The 14,447-nt window shown below is 38.6% G+C and overlaps 1 protein-coding gene across 2 annotated transcripts in view; it reads left to right on the top strand.

Moving 5' to 3' along the window:
- LOC126187340 (OCIA domain-containing protein 1) overlaps window positions 1-14,447 on the top strand; it is a 52,535-nt gene that overhangs the window by 23,905 nt on the left and 14,183 nt on the right. The window contains exons 4-6 of one of the 2 annotated variants that reach the window (XR_007537712.1): window positions 1,286-1,437; window positions 3,866-3,983; window positions 6,573-6,790. Coding sequence is in view for 1 of the 2 variants with exons in the window: in XM_049928362.1 (XP_049784319.1) it covers window positions 1,286-1,437; window positions 3,866-3,983; window positions 6,573-6,711 (409 nt within the window). In the remaining variant the exon portion in view is untranslated. The remainder of the gene's footprint in view (window positions 1-1,285; window positions 1,438-3,865; window positions 3,984-6,572; window positions 6,791-14,447) is intronic. The other variant, XM_049928362.1, reaches the window with a different exon arrangement.

Genomic DNA, 14,447 nt, shown 5'->3' with positions numbered 1-14,447 from the left:
TCGAGGGACATGAAAGGGAAGCAGTGGTTGGGAAGGGAGTAAGACAGAGCTGTAGCCTCTCCCCGATGTTATTCAATCTGTATATTGAGCAAGCGGTAAAGGAAACAAAAGAAAAATTCGGAGTAGGTATTAAAATCCATGGAGAAGAAATAAAAACTTTGAGGTTCGCCGTTGACATTGTAATTCTGTCAGAGACAGCAAAGGACTTGGAAGAGCAGTTGAACGGAATGGATGGTGTCTTGAAGGAAGGATATAAGATGAACATCAACAAAAGCAAAACGAGGATAATGGAATGTAGTCAAATTAAGTCGGGTGATGTTGAGGGTATTAGATTAGGAAATGAGACACTTAAAGTAGTAAAGGAGTTTTGCTATTTGGGGAGCAAAATAACTGATGAAGGTCGAAGTAGAGAGGATATAAAATGTAGACTGGCAATGGCAAGGAAAGCGTTTCTGAAGAAGAGAAATTTGTTAACATCGAGTATAGATTTAATTGTCAGGAAGTCATTTCTGAAAGTATTTGTATGGAGTGTAGCCATGTATGGAAGTGAAACATGGACGGTAAATAGTTTGGACAAGAAGAGAATAGAAGCTTTCGAAATGTGGTGCTACAGAAGAATGCTGAAGATTAGATGGGTAGATCACATAACTAATGAGGAAGTATTGAATAGGATTGGGGAGAAGAGAAGTTTGTGGCACAACTTGACCAGAAGAAGGGATTGGTTGGTAGGACATGTTCTGAGGCATCAAGGGATCACCAATTTAGTATTGGAGGGCAGCATGGAGGGTAGAAATCGTAGGGGGAGTCCAAGAGATGAATACACTAAGCAGATTCAGAAGGGTGTAGGTTGCAGTAGGTACTGGGAGATGAAGAAGCTTGCACAGGATAGAGTAGCATGGAGAGCTGCATCAAACCAGTCTTAGGACTGAAGACCACAACAACAACAACAACAACATTATTATTATTATTATTATTATGCCTCGCGTAAGTTATTTAATGCCAACAGTGTCATATGTAACAGACTGTGACCAACTTGTCACAGTTGCTGGAGTTGAAACACTATTTACCATAGTACAAGACCTTATGTGAGTTGTAATAAAGTCCCAGCCTAGAGGCAATATATATCTATTGAAGAGACACGGTCTAAACTACTGCTTCAACCCTTTGAGAAAATGAGGGTCGGAAAATACTGTGATTCAGGAGGCGAGTAGTTCATTCTCATTGAGTAATTATCTTTCATGTAAACCTTTTGAAATATTGAAGATACCATTTTTTGGTGTTGCAGACTAACAATGGATCCAAGTTTTGGTGCTGGAGTGTCATTACCAACATTTGGAAGTTTGGATACATTCTCAGATGTAGGACCACAACATGACTTGGATTCTGGATACCCAGTGAGTGAAGGGTTAGATGATACATACAGGCCAACTCTTGACTGTAAGTAGTTTTCACATTTTCATGGATTAATGAATGCATAAAAGCCTGTTCATTACCTTTGTGATTTCTTCAATTTTCTTAATGGGGTAGAACATTTCAAACGGTACAGTGTATGGAATGTCCTACAAGCATATGGATTTCACCTTGTACAGCTTTTCCAGTTAAATACCAGTCTCACTTTAATGTTTTCAGCTGGATCCTGATAATCATATTATTTCCCATATAAAAAGTCTCCCACAGTCTGGCAATAGGGTCCTGATTTAGGAACCAATTATCAGGTCAATCTCTTGTTATTTGTTAGGAAAACATACACTGGTAATAATCAGTTGCAGTTATTTATAGAAAACAATATAAACTGTTGAAGCATATCTGCAGAGAATAGGTTTACATTGATTTTGTGATTAAATTTTGCTTTGCAGTAAATTGCAGAGGTTACTTTACATCCAAAATGGATCTTCTGGTAAAGGCTTCGTAGAAAGAAAGAATATTTGACCCTCAATGAAAAATATTTTTAGTTCAAATACGGTAAGAAAATGAGTCACTCTCACTTCAGTTTGTCATTCCTTCAGTGTAAGAGCCAACTAATGAGTTCTAGGTGAAGGCGGTGTGGTGTAATGTAAAATCATTCATAAGAATGCAGTTACTTATTTAAGGACTGCACCGTCACAGGTTCACTTACCGTGAAGTAAAAGATACTAAATGTAACAACAGAGGCAGCTGTCAAAGTGGATTAGACTGGTGGGTTTGATGTGAACAGAGACCACCATCAAAAGTAGTGCGATCTGGAGTAATATTGTAGATTTACTGAGAATAGGCAAAATGAACTAAGTAGGAATCTGAAAACCGATCATAAACAGCAGAGGGAGGGAGTGGGGGGGGGGGCAACAAATAGGAGTGAATAAGTATATGAGAACAATTACATCTGAGAGCAAGTGAACAAAACAGTATAAGAAATAAATCTGCAGTTGTGTTTTAAAGAAGACTGTTCCCAAGAAAATGTGAGGTACACAAGATAACAACTGAAGACTGCTTGCTGACAAAGAAGAGACAAATGCCCATGAGCAAGGTTGTGCAATTTTAAGACACCGGTCTCACATTCACGAGCAAGACCTTTCAAATTCCTGTCCCACTATCCAGATTTAGAGTTTTCATTGTATCCTTAAGTCATTTCAGATGAATGCTCGTATGGTTTTTTACAAGGATGTGCCCTATTTCTACCCCATTTTTCTCCAGTCTGAGCTTAAACTCCATCGTCAGTGGCCTCAAAGTCAGTGGGATATTGAACCCCAGTGTTGCTTCCTCTGACAGGTTTACATAAGTGGAAAATTCAAGTCTGGCCTCAGTGTCCGGAGATAGTGGTCATTGTGTGCGAGTTGTGGTTGTGTGAACGTGTGTGTTCTCTACTTCAGAAGAAGGCCTTTTGGCCGGAAGCTCAAATGTATAGCAGTCTTCTTGTTGTGCTTGTCTGCAGCTCAACATCTCTATATGGTCAGTAGCGATGTACCCTTTTTGTAATGTTGTTATTTCATCCCGAATTTTCCATTGCGGGACAATACAAAATACTGATAAAGAAACAAAATGTTGTCAGCCTGTTGGTCCTATTTAGGTACATATTTTCAATATGTCTTAACTGGTAATGAATGATTTTGCACAATTTATTTGTGAAGTACACTGTTTTGACCATATTGCTCTTTCCCATGAATATTTACCATGGCTATGTGCAATAAATGTAGAGATTATCAATCCAGTATAGTATCTCAGTCATTGCAAACACAGAAGAAATACTAATTTTCAACAAATTAAAATCATCCTGTACTTAAACACGACACTGCCCTGTTTTCTAAATCGTTTTCTGTATCAAGAACCTGACTTTGGAACAGTCTTCTTCAAAATATTAGAGAAATTAAAATCCTTTCGAACTTCAGAAGATAGATAATGGCCCACCTCTTCCAAATTCTCCTCTGCAGCTCACTCTTGATTCAGCCTTTCCTCCCCCATATTTCCCTCCCCTAGTCTACAGAGTTTTCTATCGAAAGTCTCTTCTTTCGAAACAGCCATTGTCAATTTCATTTCACTCTTCTCCTCTCTCTTCCATTTCTTTCAGTACCAAACAAGGCTTCAAAAGTGCATAAATGATCAGTATCATTCTTAGTGCCTCCATTAATTATTATTATCATAATTGCCAACTATTATTTTTTATTAATAATGGATATAATTTTCTGATCGTTATGTAAATTTTTTGTGTGTTAATTCCTCGGCAGTTGTAAGAGAGGGCTCCTAAGGCCTTAATCTGATGAGGCTAAATAAGCAGTAAATAAATAAATAATCTGCTTATCCTTCAACATTGTCACAGACCATGACCATGTCATATATTAAATGTGCAAGAATTAAAGCCAGCCTCTCTATTTTATTTTCATTTGTGTTTTAGCACCAGCATTTGAAGAAGAGATGCCTCTGCCTGAGGCACAGCAGCGTTCTACAACATATGAAGAACTACGTAGGAAGAACAGAGAAGAATATGAGCAAAAGAAAACAAAACCATACAGGTATAGCAAGAGATGTTTCAAGAGTTTTGTGCACAAAAACCACTTTAAGAACATGGATTAAAATGTTTCGCGCTATGTATTGGATGATGAAGCATCAATGTGTTAACCCCCATTTCATAAAGATTGGCTTTCAGTTCAGTTCTTTTTCCTTTATCTTACTTACAATAAGAGGTAACAAAGAGTATAATATTCTCAAGAAACAAATTCACCGTTTTTGCCGCCACCTCTCTCTATTGGCAACCCACCATTTTCTTCGGTTTTAGTTGATAATTGAAAGTACAATAGTCACTAATCACTGTTGAATCCATTTCATGTTGTACTTGCTATTACATGTCATGTTAAGGTTTCTTTCATTTTATATTTGTAAATGGAGCATGACAAAAATTGCCACTTTAAATGCCTCTGTGCACACTCTTACTAGTCTAATTTTGGGAACAGTTCATAGGGGACTCTAGTGTATTCTCAGATTCTTCACTTAGTATTAGTCCATGGAGATTTGTCAGTAGGTTTTCACAGGATGTTTCAGAATAAAATTCAGTTGTCAGTTGCAAATCCATTTATATTTTACTTTACTGGTTTCGAAAAATTAATTTGTCATATTCAGAAGCCTACAAAATAAGGAAAGTTATAAAACTTCAAACCTTGGCTAAACATATATGCTAAGTACAAAAAAAGTGCGTTACAGAAACTTACTTAGTATTGATTTAGCAGATATCAGTATCTTCTTTGTAGAAGTGTGATGCCATGATATGTCCAAAAATGTGTGTATTATATTTGATTATATTAAACACAAATTGACAAATAGATGATTTACAGAACTAAATCATCTATGTACATGTCAGTGTGTTGTGCCAGCAGCAAGGAACATTTTATAAAAGCTTGTAAAAAGTATAATTAAGGTATACAAGGAAATTTTATATAATACTTGCGGAAAAACATAGCACATAGTTCTTATATATAAAGGGAATGGGCTAATTTTCACATTTTATGAGAGATGCTGTGCATTCAAAATAGTGTCTCTTTTTAATACAATTTGATCATTCAACAGAGCTTGTGAATTGAGGTGGGAATGTTTATATATTTCAAATTCTTCTAAAGAGTTCATTTTGTAGCCCATGTGCACTATATGCAAAATTTCCATGTTGTGCAAGGATGGAGGAGGAAGAAGAAGCTGTTTTTAGATTTTGAGTTATCCTACAAAAATGGACTTACATGAATTCTCACTTTCTTTATTGAGCAAGTGATTCAGTTACTGTGAATTATCAATCTGTTTTTAAATCACATACACACATATTTGGACGTATCATGGCATTGTGCCTCTGTGAAGAAGATACTGACATCTACTAAACAAATACTAAGTAAGTTTCTGTAATACACTTCTTATATTTTACATAAATGTATAGCCAAGGTCTGAAAATTTATAATATCCCTAACTTTTTAGTCTTCCGAAGATAACAAATTAATTTCTCAAAACCAGTAAAGTGAAATAAAAATATATTTGCAACTGATAACTGAATTTTATTCTGAAAGATATACTACAGTTGCTGAAAAATAACAGCTATGAATAAAGTACTTTCACAGGATGGTAGGATCTGCCTTAAAGCATCTGCCAGTTCAGTTTCTTTCTACTTTTCAGTGAAATGCTTCTGTGAGTCAAACAAATCTTTGAACATTTGTGTTACTTTTCTTTGCACATGTTCAGTATTCATTGTAAGTCCTATTTAAGATGGGTCCCACTCACTTCAGTGATGTGTTGCACAAATTACATGTAAGCATTTTCATTTATAGATGCCATATATTTTCCCGTTACCCTACAAATTAATAAAGTATGCTACCTCCAAATTGAGCCTATGTGGTAATTCCATTTCATATATGTTCAAAATGTTACTCCCATTTATACCTATAAGTTAATTGGTTTTAGTTGTAACTCTTTGATACTATAGTCATAGAATACTATGGTTTTGTATTTTGTGAAGTGCATAGTTTTAGACTTGTGAGTATTTGAAGCAAGTTAGCCATATCTGCAGCTTTTTGGTACCTTATCAAGATCTCAGCGAATGTTTGTGTGGTTTTGTTTTTTATCCCCCCCCCCCCCTTCTCTCTCTTTTTTAGACAACTGCTTCACCTGGAGACAAAATATAATCTAAGGATACTTTTGATATTGTCTGTCAGGTCACTTAGACATAAATGAGCAATAAGGGTCCTAAAACACTTCCATGTGTCACAATTACAGTTTTTTCTATATCTTTTGTTTATCTGTAGCCAAGATAACATGCCCTTTCTACCTAGAAATCGTTGACCCAGTCACAAATGTCTTTCAATACCCCTTTTGATCATTCTTTCATTAATAAGCTTTGATCTGATGTGGAGTCAAATGCCTTTTGGAAGCCATATGTATGGTAACATGCTTGGATGGCTCTTAATTCTAGTTAGCGTGCCATTCTCCATAGACTTGTTTGTGAATGAAGAACTGATGACCTTGTAGTTTTGTTCCTCAGTCCCCATTTAACAAACTGTCATAAAAAGAATAGTCCCTTGTTTTTTTTTCTTACCACATAAACACTGTGTAATTTGTTGATTTTATTTCAGAGGTATAGCGGGTACTGATGAAGTGCCTACCGTAATTCGTCAACAAACACCATTGGAGGAACAGGCACCTAAAAGACCTACACCACCACCTTCTTGGAACAAACCAAAAAACAAATATGGAGATGTGTGGGAAGAATAACATGTAGGTTGTTAATTTTTTGAAGAATGTTATTACGTGTGTTACTGCTGAGCTATTCTGCACAAAACCATTTTACATTGTAAGTATTGGTAGAGAATATTCCAAGTCTCCTTGAATACACAGTATTAGTTTAAGTTGAATCTAAATGTTAATTCTCTGTTTATGAGTTCTCCCTCGTGTGTGTGTGTGTGTGTGTGTGTGTGTGTGTGGAGGGGAGATCTGTAGAGGATCATCAAAGAACAAGTTATTACTTTAACTACTAGCATTTGGATTGATATTTCATACATCTGACGAAGCAGTCATTCGAAGATCCATCGGGGATTAATATCACGTACTTGTTATTCACAGGTGTTGCTGGTTTATTTAGAGATGTTGAATGCTAATAGTACATATGATGCAGGCTCTTGTTCAGTCCAAGTGAAGTGACAAATTAGAGACCTTATGTAATGCCCTCTGCCTCCTGATGGAAACACAGATGTGTTTTGAGAGAGAGACTATTACCATGCTGCTATGGTGCTTGGAGATCATAACAAAATTGGTGTTACTACTTATGTACGGTTGCTCAGTTATTTTTTCATGTAAGAGAACATTTTAATCACACCTGGCCTCTGCATTTGCACAGCTGCCATTAAAATGATGTTACTGTCTGGTGTTTCATCTTATGGGAGCATATGATTGTTGCATGAAGTGAGTGGCTGAATAAAAGGAATTTCAAAGTGCTGATTTCTTCAATCAATGTGGTTGTAAGGAAGTATTCCTGTAAAGTAGTAGTTACTGGTTAGCAGCTTACTGTTTGTTTCGTTTGAGAAATGATAGCTGGTCTGAAAATGTTTCTGTAGGTCAGCTATTTATGGCTAGCACCTTTAAACTTACAATGATGCGCAGTGTTTTCTGACAAGTGCCAAAGTCTAATACCTGCCTGGCACATGCATGTAACCTTCAATAGGGTTCAACGTAGCATTTATTTTATCAGATCTTATTTCGTAACTGTCGCTAAGAAAATTAGAAACTAGGTACCTAAAAATGTAACATCTATGTTTGATCAAATTAGCATCCAGATTTTGGAAACACATAGAAAGTTCAAAGAATTTATCTCTATTACCAAAGTGTATTACAATTAATAGTTGTTAGTTGATTCATTAACTACTATTGTTCCTTCAGTAACTTTGAAGAAAGAAACAAAATTGACGCTTGACAACTGAAAAATAATGTTATAATGAGGTAAAATCCATCATCATGTTTGATAGTGTCCACAATAAACTCAGACAAAGTGTGTCAGTTATATCATTCTAAGTTCAAATAGCAGTCAAGATACTTATCAGATGATTTTTATTATTCTGTTTTAGCTGCATTTCAACAAGTCTTGAAAAGACAATAGCCACTGGAACTGCATGTCACATTATACCCAAAAATAGAAAAAAATCTCGGCTTTTGTTTCTCTTACCACTATTACTTAAAATCACATTCATTGGCTCAGATATCGAAGATAAAGGCTCAAACCTTGTTTGGATTTTAGTCTTATTTATTTATTTATTGTATGACGATACAGGGCTTGGCTCAAATACACAATTTTAAGAGTATACTGTGTAAGAAATGACAAGCAATATATAGGTACAGAATCAAATGTCCAAAGTATTATGCTAAATTATGTACACATTACACAAGTTCTTAGACTTCTAAGTCCAATCTGTTGATCCAGTTGAGCCCTTCAGTTGATGCATGGTGGATGTCATTTATTGATCCCCTGAAGGCTCGTTTTGGGCAGTCACCAACAATGTGATATATTGTGGCTACGAAGGCTTTCCCGGCGTAATAATTGATAATATTCTTCTCGGGTATGCAGCCGGATCATAACGTCTTCATGACACAATATTTCCGCAGTCCAACTGGCCGCCATCATCAGGTGAGAGTGCTGGAGCACGATCTCGCTAGAACTGACTTCCTAGCGTAAGCTGCGGCCCCTATATAGGCCGCAGAAGACCCACAACGCGTGCGCGAGAAGGTGCCGTAACTGCCCTCTAGCGCAGTAAACATACCGTGCCGCCAGTGGTGGAAATAGGCGAAATCAAGATATCGCTGTCAAAAATTAAATTTTTTTTTTTAAATTTTTATTCCGATGATCGAAACAAAGACCGTTGTTTTTTGATGTCAGATAACACCGGGTCCCAAGTCTTACTTAAAAGAGGATTTTGAGGACATGGCACTGAAGACGGCGTCCTTAAAACCAACTTGTTTCTGGAGGTACGTTGACGATACGTTTATGGTGTGGCCTCGTGGGAGAGAAGCTCTTGACCGCCTCCTAGATCATTTTAATTCCCTGCATCCTAGCATCAAGTTTACCATGGAGGTGGAAAGTGATGGAAAGCTTCTGTTTCTGGATGTTGTGGTGTACAGAAAGGATGATGGGACACTGGGACACAGTGTTTATCGAAAGCCTACACACAGGGACCATTACCTGCATGCTTCTAGCTGTCATCCATCGTTCCAGCGTACGGAGGTCCTGCGGACATTGGCGAGAAGAGCTTATGCCATTTCAGATGGAGAAAGCTTGACACAAGAATTGGACCATCTTAAGTTTGTGTTCAAGCAGAATGGCTATACAGATAAACAGATCCGTCGTGCTTTCCAGTTTGGACCTTCGCCTGAACCACCAGAAGATACCTGCAAATCGGTGGCTTTTCTGCCTTTTGCTGGGAGCATTTCCTCGAAGATAGGAAGAATTCTGAAAAGATACCATATCAAAAGTAATTTTCATCCGCCAGCCAAGATTAGAGCGCTCCTTGGCTCTGTAAAGGATGACTTGGGTTTGAGGAAGCCCGGTGTGTACAAGATCCCTTGCCACTGTGGGAAGGCTTATATTGGGCAGACAATCCGGACCATTCAGGACCGATGTGTTGAGCATCAGCGGCACGCACAGCTGCTTCAGCCTGAGAAATCTGCAGTGGCGGAGCACTGTCTCACCGAGGGACACAGAATGCTCTATGACAAGACACAAATGGTTGCCCCTGCATTGGGACTGTGTTTTAAAAGAATCCATAGAGATTCGTTTATCTGACAATCTTATTAATAGAGACAAGGGCTATCTTTTAAGTAAGACTTGGGACCCGGTGTTGTCTGACATAAAAAGACAACGGTCTGTGTTTCGATCGTCGGCATAAAATTTTTTTTTAATTTTTGACAGCGATATCTCGATTTCACCTATTTCCACCACTGGCAGCGCGGTATGATTACTGCGCTAGAGGGCAGTTACGGCACCTTCTCGCGCACGTGTTGTGGGTCTTCTGCGGCCTATATAGGGACCGCAGCTTGCGCTAGGAAGTCAGTTCCGGCGAGATCATGCACCAGCACTCTCACCTGAAGATGGCGGCCAGGTGGACCGCGGAAATATTGTGTCATGAAGACATTATGATCCGGCTGCATACCCGAGAAGAATATTATCAATGTGATATATTGTTTGCAGGGCAGCTCCACTGTCGCAATCTGGAGATGTTGCCCAGCCCCATTTGTGCTTTAGATATCTGCAGTTCCCTTGTCCTGTTCAGATGCGGTTGATGGTTCTCCACTGGCATCTGGGGAGTGTGAAACCTGGAACTAGCATGAAAGGCTTTTCAACCAGATGACCGTTGAACACTGACGATTCTTCCCACTGACTTCTCCATACTTCATTGATGTTAAAGTCGGAGGCTTCAAGATGTTGTGCAGTTTGCCAAGGTGGCTTTCTTGACTTCAGGCGCTGTTGTTCTGCTATTAATATATCGCTGTGTAGGGGTAGCTGGGGGTTCTCCTGAATGTTTCTCCAGATCTTCAGGAGAGCATCTGATCTGTGTAGAGCTGGAGGTTGAATTTTACTTAAAACTGGTAGCCATGCAGTTTGAGTGCTATGTATGCAGCCTGTGATAAGTCGCATTGTCTGGTTGAGTTGCACATTTATCTTGCTACAGTGAGCACTGTTCACCCAAGTTGGACAACAGTATTCAGCGACAGAGTATGATAGTGCCAAAGCAGTTGATCTTAGGGTTTGTGCGCTACAACACCGGAGGTACCAGCAAGCTTCTGAATGATATTATTATGGGTCTTCACTTTTGCGGCCACATTGGAGAGATGTTGTCGGGAAGTTAGAGACTTATCGAGTGTTATTCCGAGGTACTTCGGTGTGCTGCAGTACTTCAGGGTTTGTCCTCGGAGTTAAACTTCTGGTTCATAGTCAGAGAGTGTGATCCGTAGGTGGAATGCTGAAGTAACAGTTTTCTGAGGGTTTAGAAAACTGCTAGAGTCTTTGCTTCACAATTGAGTAAATTTGCTTTCTGCAGAATTAGCTGCTTTGTCATCATGTCTTCGAATGCAGCTTGTTGTAATGTAGCTATTGCATGAAGTGATTTTTGTATGGCTGTAGAATCTTTTCTTTCATATTTGATTCCAAAATTTAGTTCTTCAGAGCTGTTCCAGAAAACAAGTACTGTTTGCACATACTTCCCACGCTACTGAGTGCACGATGGTTGCTCATGCACAATTACAGTTCATCGAGAACAAAGTAGCCTAGCCATTTTGTTTCATTATGTTAACATCTGAAACCATTATTTGTCAGTAGTCACGTTCAAAACTATTGATTTATCTGCCAGCATAAAATTTATCATGAGATAAGTGAAACTTACCAAGAGAATGTGATGAGTGAAGGTGTGGTGTGAAAGTGGACTAAGGTGTTTAATGAAGGAAGGAAAAATGTCCACAATGAGGAGTGCATCTACTGTCTTTGAACATTGAAGAATTGGTGTGCTGCATTGATGAATAGATGAATAACAATTTATGATGTGTCAATCTACTTTCAAAACACTTCACGATCTTTATTATATGCAATTGTAACTGAACATATGCACTAAAAAAAGATTGGGCACATGGTGGCCACTGACAGTAAAAAAGGGAAATCCAGGGACCAGCCTTTTGTGTTTTTTTGCAGGGTTATGGGACAGAAGAAAATGTATTTTGAAAAGGATTGCCAGAGGCAGAGACATGGATTTGTTACAAGACACCCAGAAGAAAATGACAGTCACTGGAATGGCTCCCTGAAACCAAGAAAGCAATGCCACCTCTTTCTTTAAGGAAAATAAAGTGCATCATGTATTGGGAATGTGAGATTGGGGTGTATTTTTCATTCTTTTCCTGTTGGTGTTTATTTTGTAAGATTTGTGGTGGGTCTTATACCAGCACTAACGCCTACCCCAATACACCACCAGATGAAGGTAGTATTACCTTTATCCCCTCTCCTTTTTGGTGGTCCGGATCCTTCCGTGCCACCTCCCTGTCGATACAACTGCGCTGAAGATAACTGGAATGCTACCGCAAGTTCTCTCTATTGTGCTGCTAAATAAATAGCCACATTTCTCATAAACAGGGGTATATTTTGCCCAGCATTTTCATTATTACTTTCTTCTATGCAACTAACAATTGCTATGGTAATATCACACTCTTGAGTACATCCATCTTTGCGGCCGCTTCTTTATTACATCAAATTCTGCACAGAAATTAGAGTCATCTTAGATTTAAAAATCTAGTCACTTGCCGTGCTTCATTTCTGACTGTATCGCTGTTAGGCATAAGAATAATACGAATATAAACATGACACGATACGTATATTCTTCCGCGTTTGCTGTTGTCTCACTCTAGTTTCGTAGTTTATTAGGCAGACAGGATTTAAATGAGAGAGCAGCAAACACGAAAGAATACGTGGCAAAATGTTTATATCCGTATTATTCTTATGGTGAAGAGAATACTGTATGTGATTCAAATTTCATCAGGTTCCTATTAGCAACCATCTCTTCTCACAGATAGGAAAAAATTCAGAACGTAGAGTTGGCCATATTGACAAACATCCCAAACAGTCTTGCCAGTCAGAATTTCGTAGTACACTGAAATTGTGCTACATTCGAAGATGAACAATACGGAATTTGTATTTACTTCGTTGGATAATGTATGAAAATGCAGTGGTCGAAACTCGCGGCGGAGAAAAAAACTCGTCTTCCACTTTTTTTAAAATTTATTTACTGACGCAGAGGTTTTGGCGCCAGTATTTATCTTTGTGCCTACAGAGCATGCGTGCGTAGCGCTACATATATTCGATGGCAGAAGTTAGTTGTGGCGGCACGTACCAACATTTTTCATAACTTCCGCTTGCTTTGCACTCGATTCTAAGCCGCAGGCGGTTTTTTGGGTTACGAAAACCGGAAAAAAAGTGCGGCTTAGATTCGAGTAAATACGGTACATGCACACTGTAGGAACTGAGAGAAAAAACCAGAAAAACAACTACCACTCTTCAATTGTTCATTAAGCCAATGATGGTGCGTCATTTACTCCAAGGCTTTCGGGTTCAGGCACTTGTTGCATCATGGCACAAATGACTCCCAAATGACCAGTGGTTGTAATACCATTTCTACTGGTCCCCTTCTTGCAGGCTTCACCACTACACCACATTCACTGCATAGAAGAAAGGAAAGCACATAGTTTCCCTTTCCCACTACATTTATCCTTATTCAGTTTACTCACGAGCATCTCTTGTCGACAGCTTTCCAGTGGTGTGTTGGGATGTTTACAAATATCCCAAAACAGTACAAGACATAGAAGAATTTACATTGCATAATACAGAACAAAAGGTTTGATTACTGATTTGTGGTGCTGTTTTCATGCATGACAATGTGTGGTCACATACTGCACATGTAACAACTATTGTACTTGTAAGAATATTATGAGAAGGAAGGTTGCCACTCACCATATAGCAGAGATGCCAAGTTGCAGATAGGCACAACAAATATTCTCACACTTACAGCTTTTGGCCATTATGGCCTTTGTCAGCAACAGCAACAACAAAACACACACACACACACACACACACACACACACACACACACACACACACGTGAACGCGAATGCAAATTCAACTTACACGTATGAGTGCAATCTCAGGCTGTACTTCATTCATTTTACTGGGAACATTTCTGTCACCCTCCTTACAGTGTGGACCTAGTTGCATCCGACTTCCATTTGTTTCAAACAATCCAGTTGGAAGAACATCCACAACTGAGCATGAGCATTATAGCAGAGGTTGAAAATACCACTTCAGTTGTAAGTTACTTTATTATCACACAACCGGTTTTGGACTGTTATAAGCCTATCCTCAGGTGTTGTACTGGAAATAGCAAAAGACAGGAGATAATTTTCACATGCCGCAACACACACACAAAACAAAACACATTTTTTTTCCTAAAAAGTTTTAAAAACTTTTAAAAAACATTTCGAAACCGCCAGTTGGGCTAGGTGCTGTGAAACCAATATCAATGTGCAGGTGGCACCAGACAGTACTAGGGAATATATACTAATGATATCATGACACGCTGTGCTGCGGTCCCCGACCACTGCGTTTACCAGGCGCAGTGTGCTGCCTATGAGCGCAGAACAGGGAGTAGCGGATGCGAACGAGGAGGCAAATTGGTAAACCAGAGTGGCAAAAGTGCTCCCATCATTGACAGAGAGAACAACGCAGGACCACTAGCCCGGCCGTTCACAATTTGAATTTATTGGTTTACATTTAAAATGAAGGAAAAAACAAAAATAAATATATAGAAGACACACGATATAATGCTTTATACATAGTAAAGAAGCGTATTGAACAGATCGGTCCAGAACTGTGGTAAAACACAGTTTTTTGTTTTTTGTATGTGTTGCAACATGTGAAAATTATTTCCCGT

Source organism: Schistocerca cancellata, chromosome 5, assembly GCF_023864275.1.
Source record: "Schistocerca cancellata isolate TAMUIC-IGC-003103 chromosome 5, iqSchCanc2.1, whole genome shotgun sequence".
Taxonomy (NCBI): Eukaryota; Metazoa; Arthropoda; class Insecta; order Orthoptera; family Acrididae; genus Schistocerca; species Schistocerca cancellata.
This window is presented reverse-complemented; position numbering and strand designations above follow the sequence as displayed.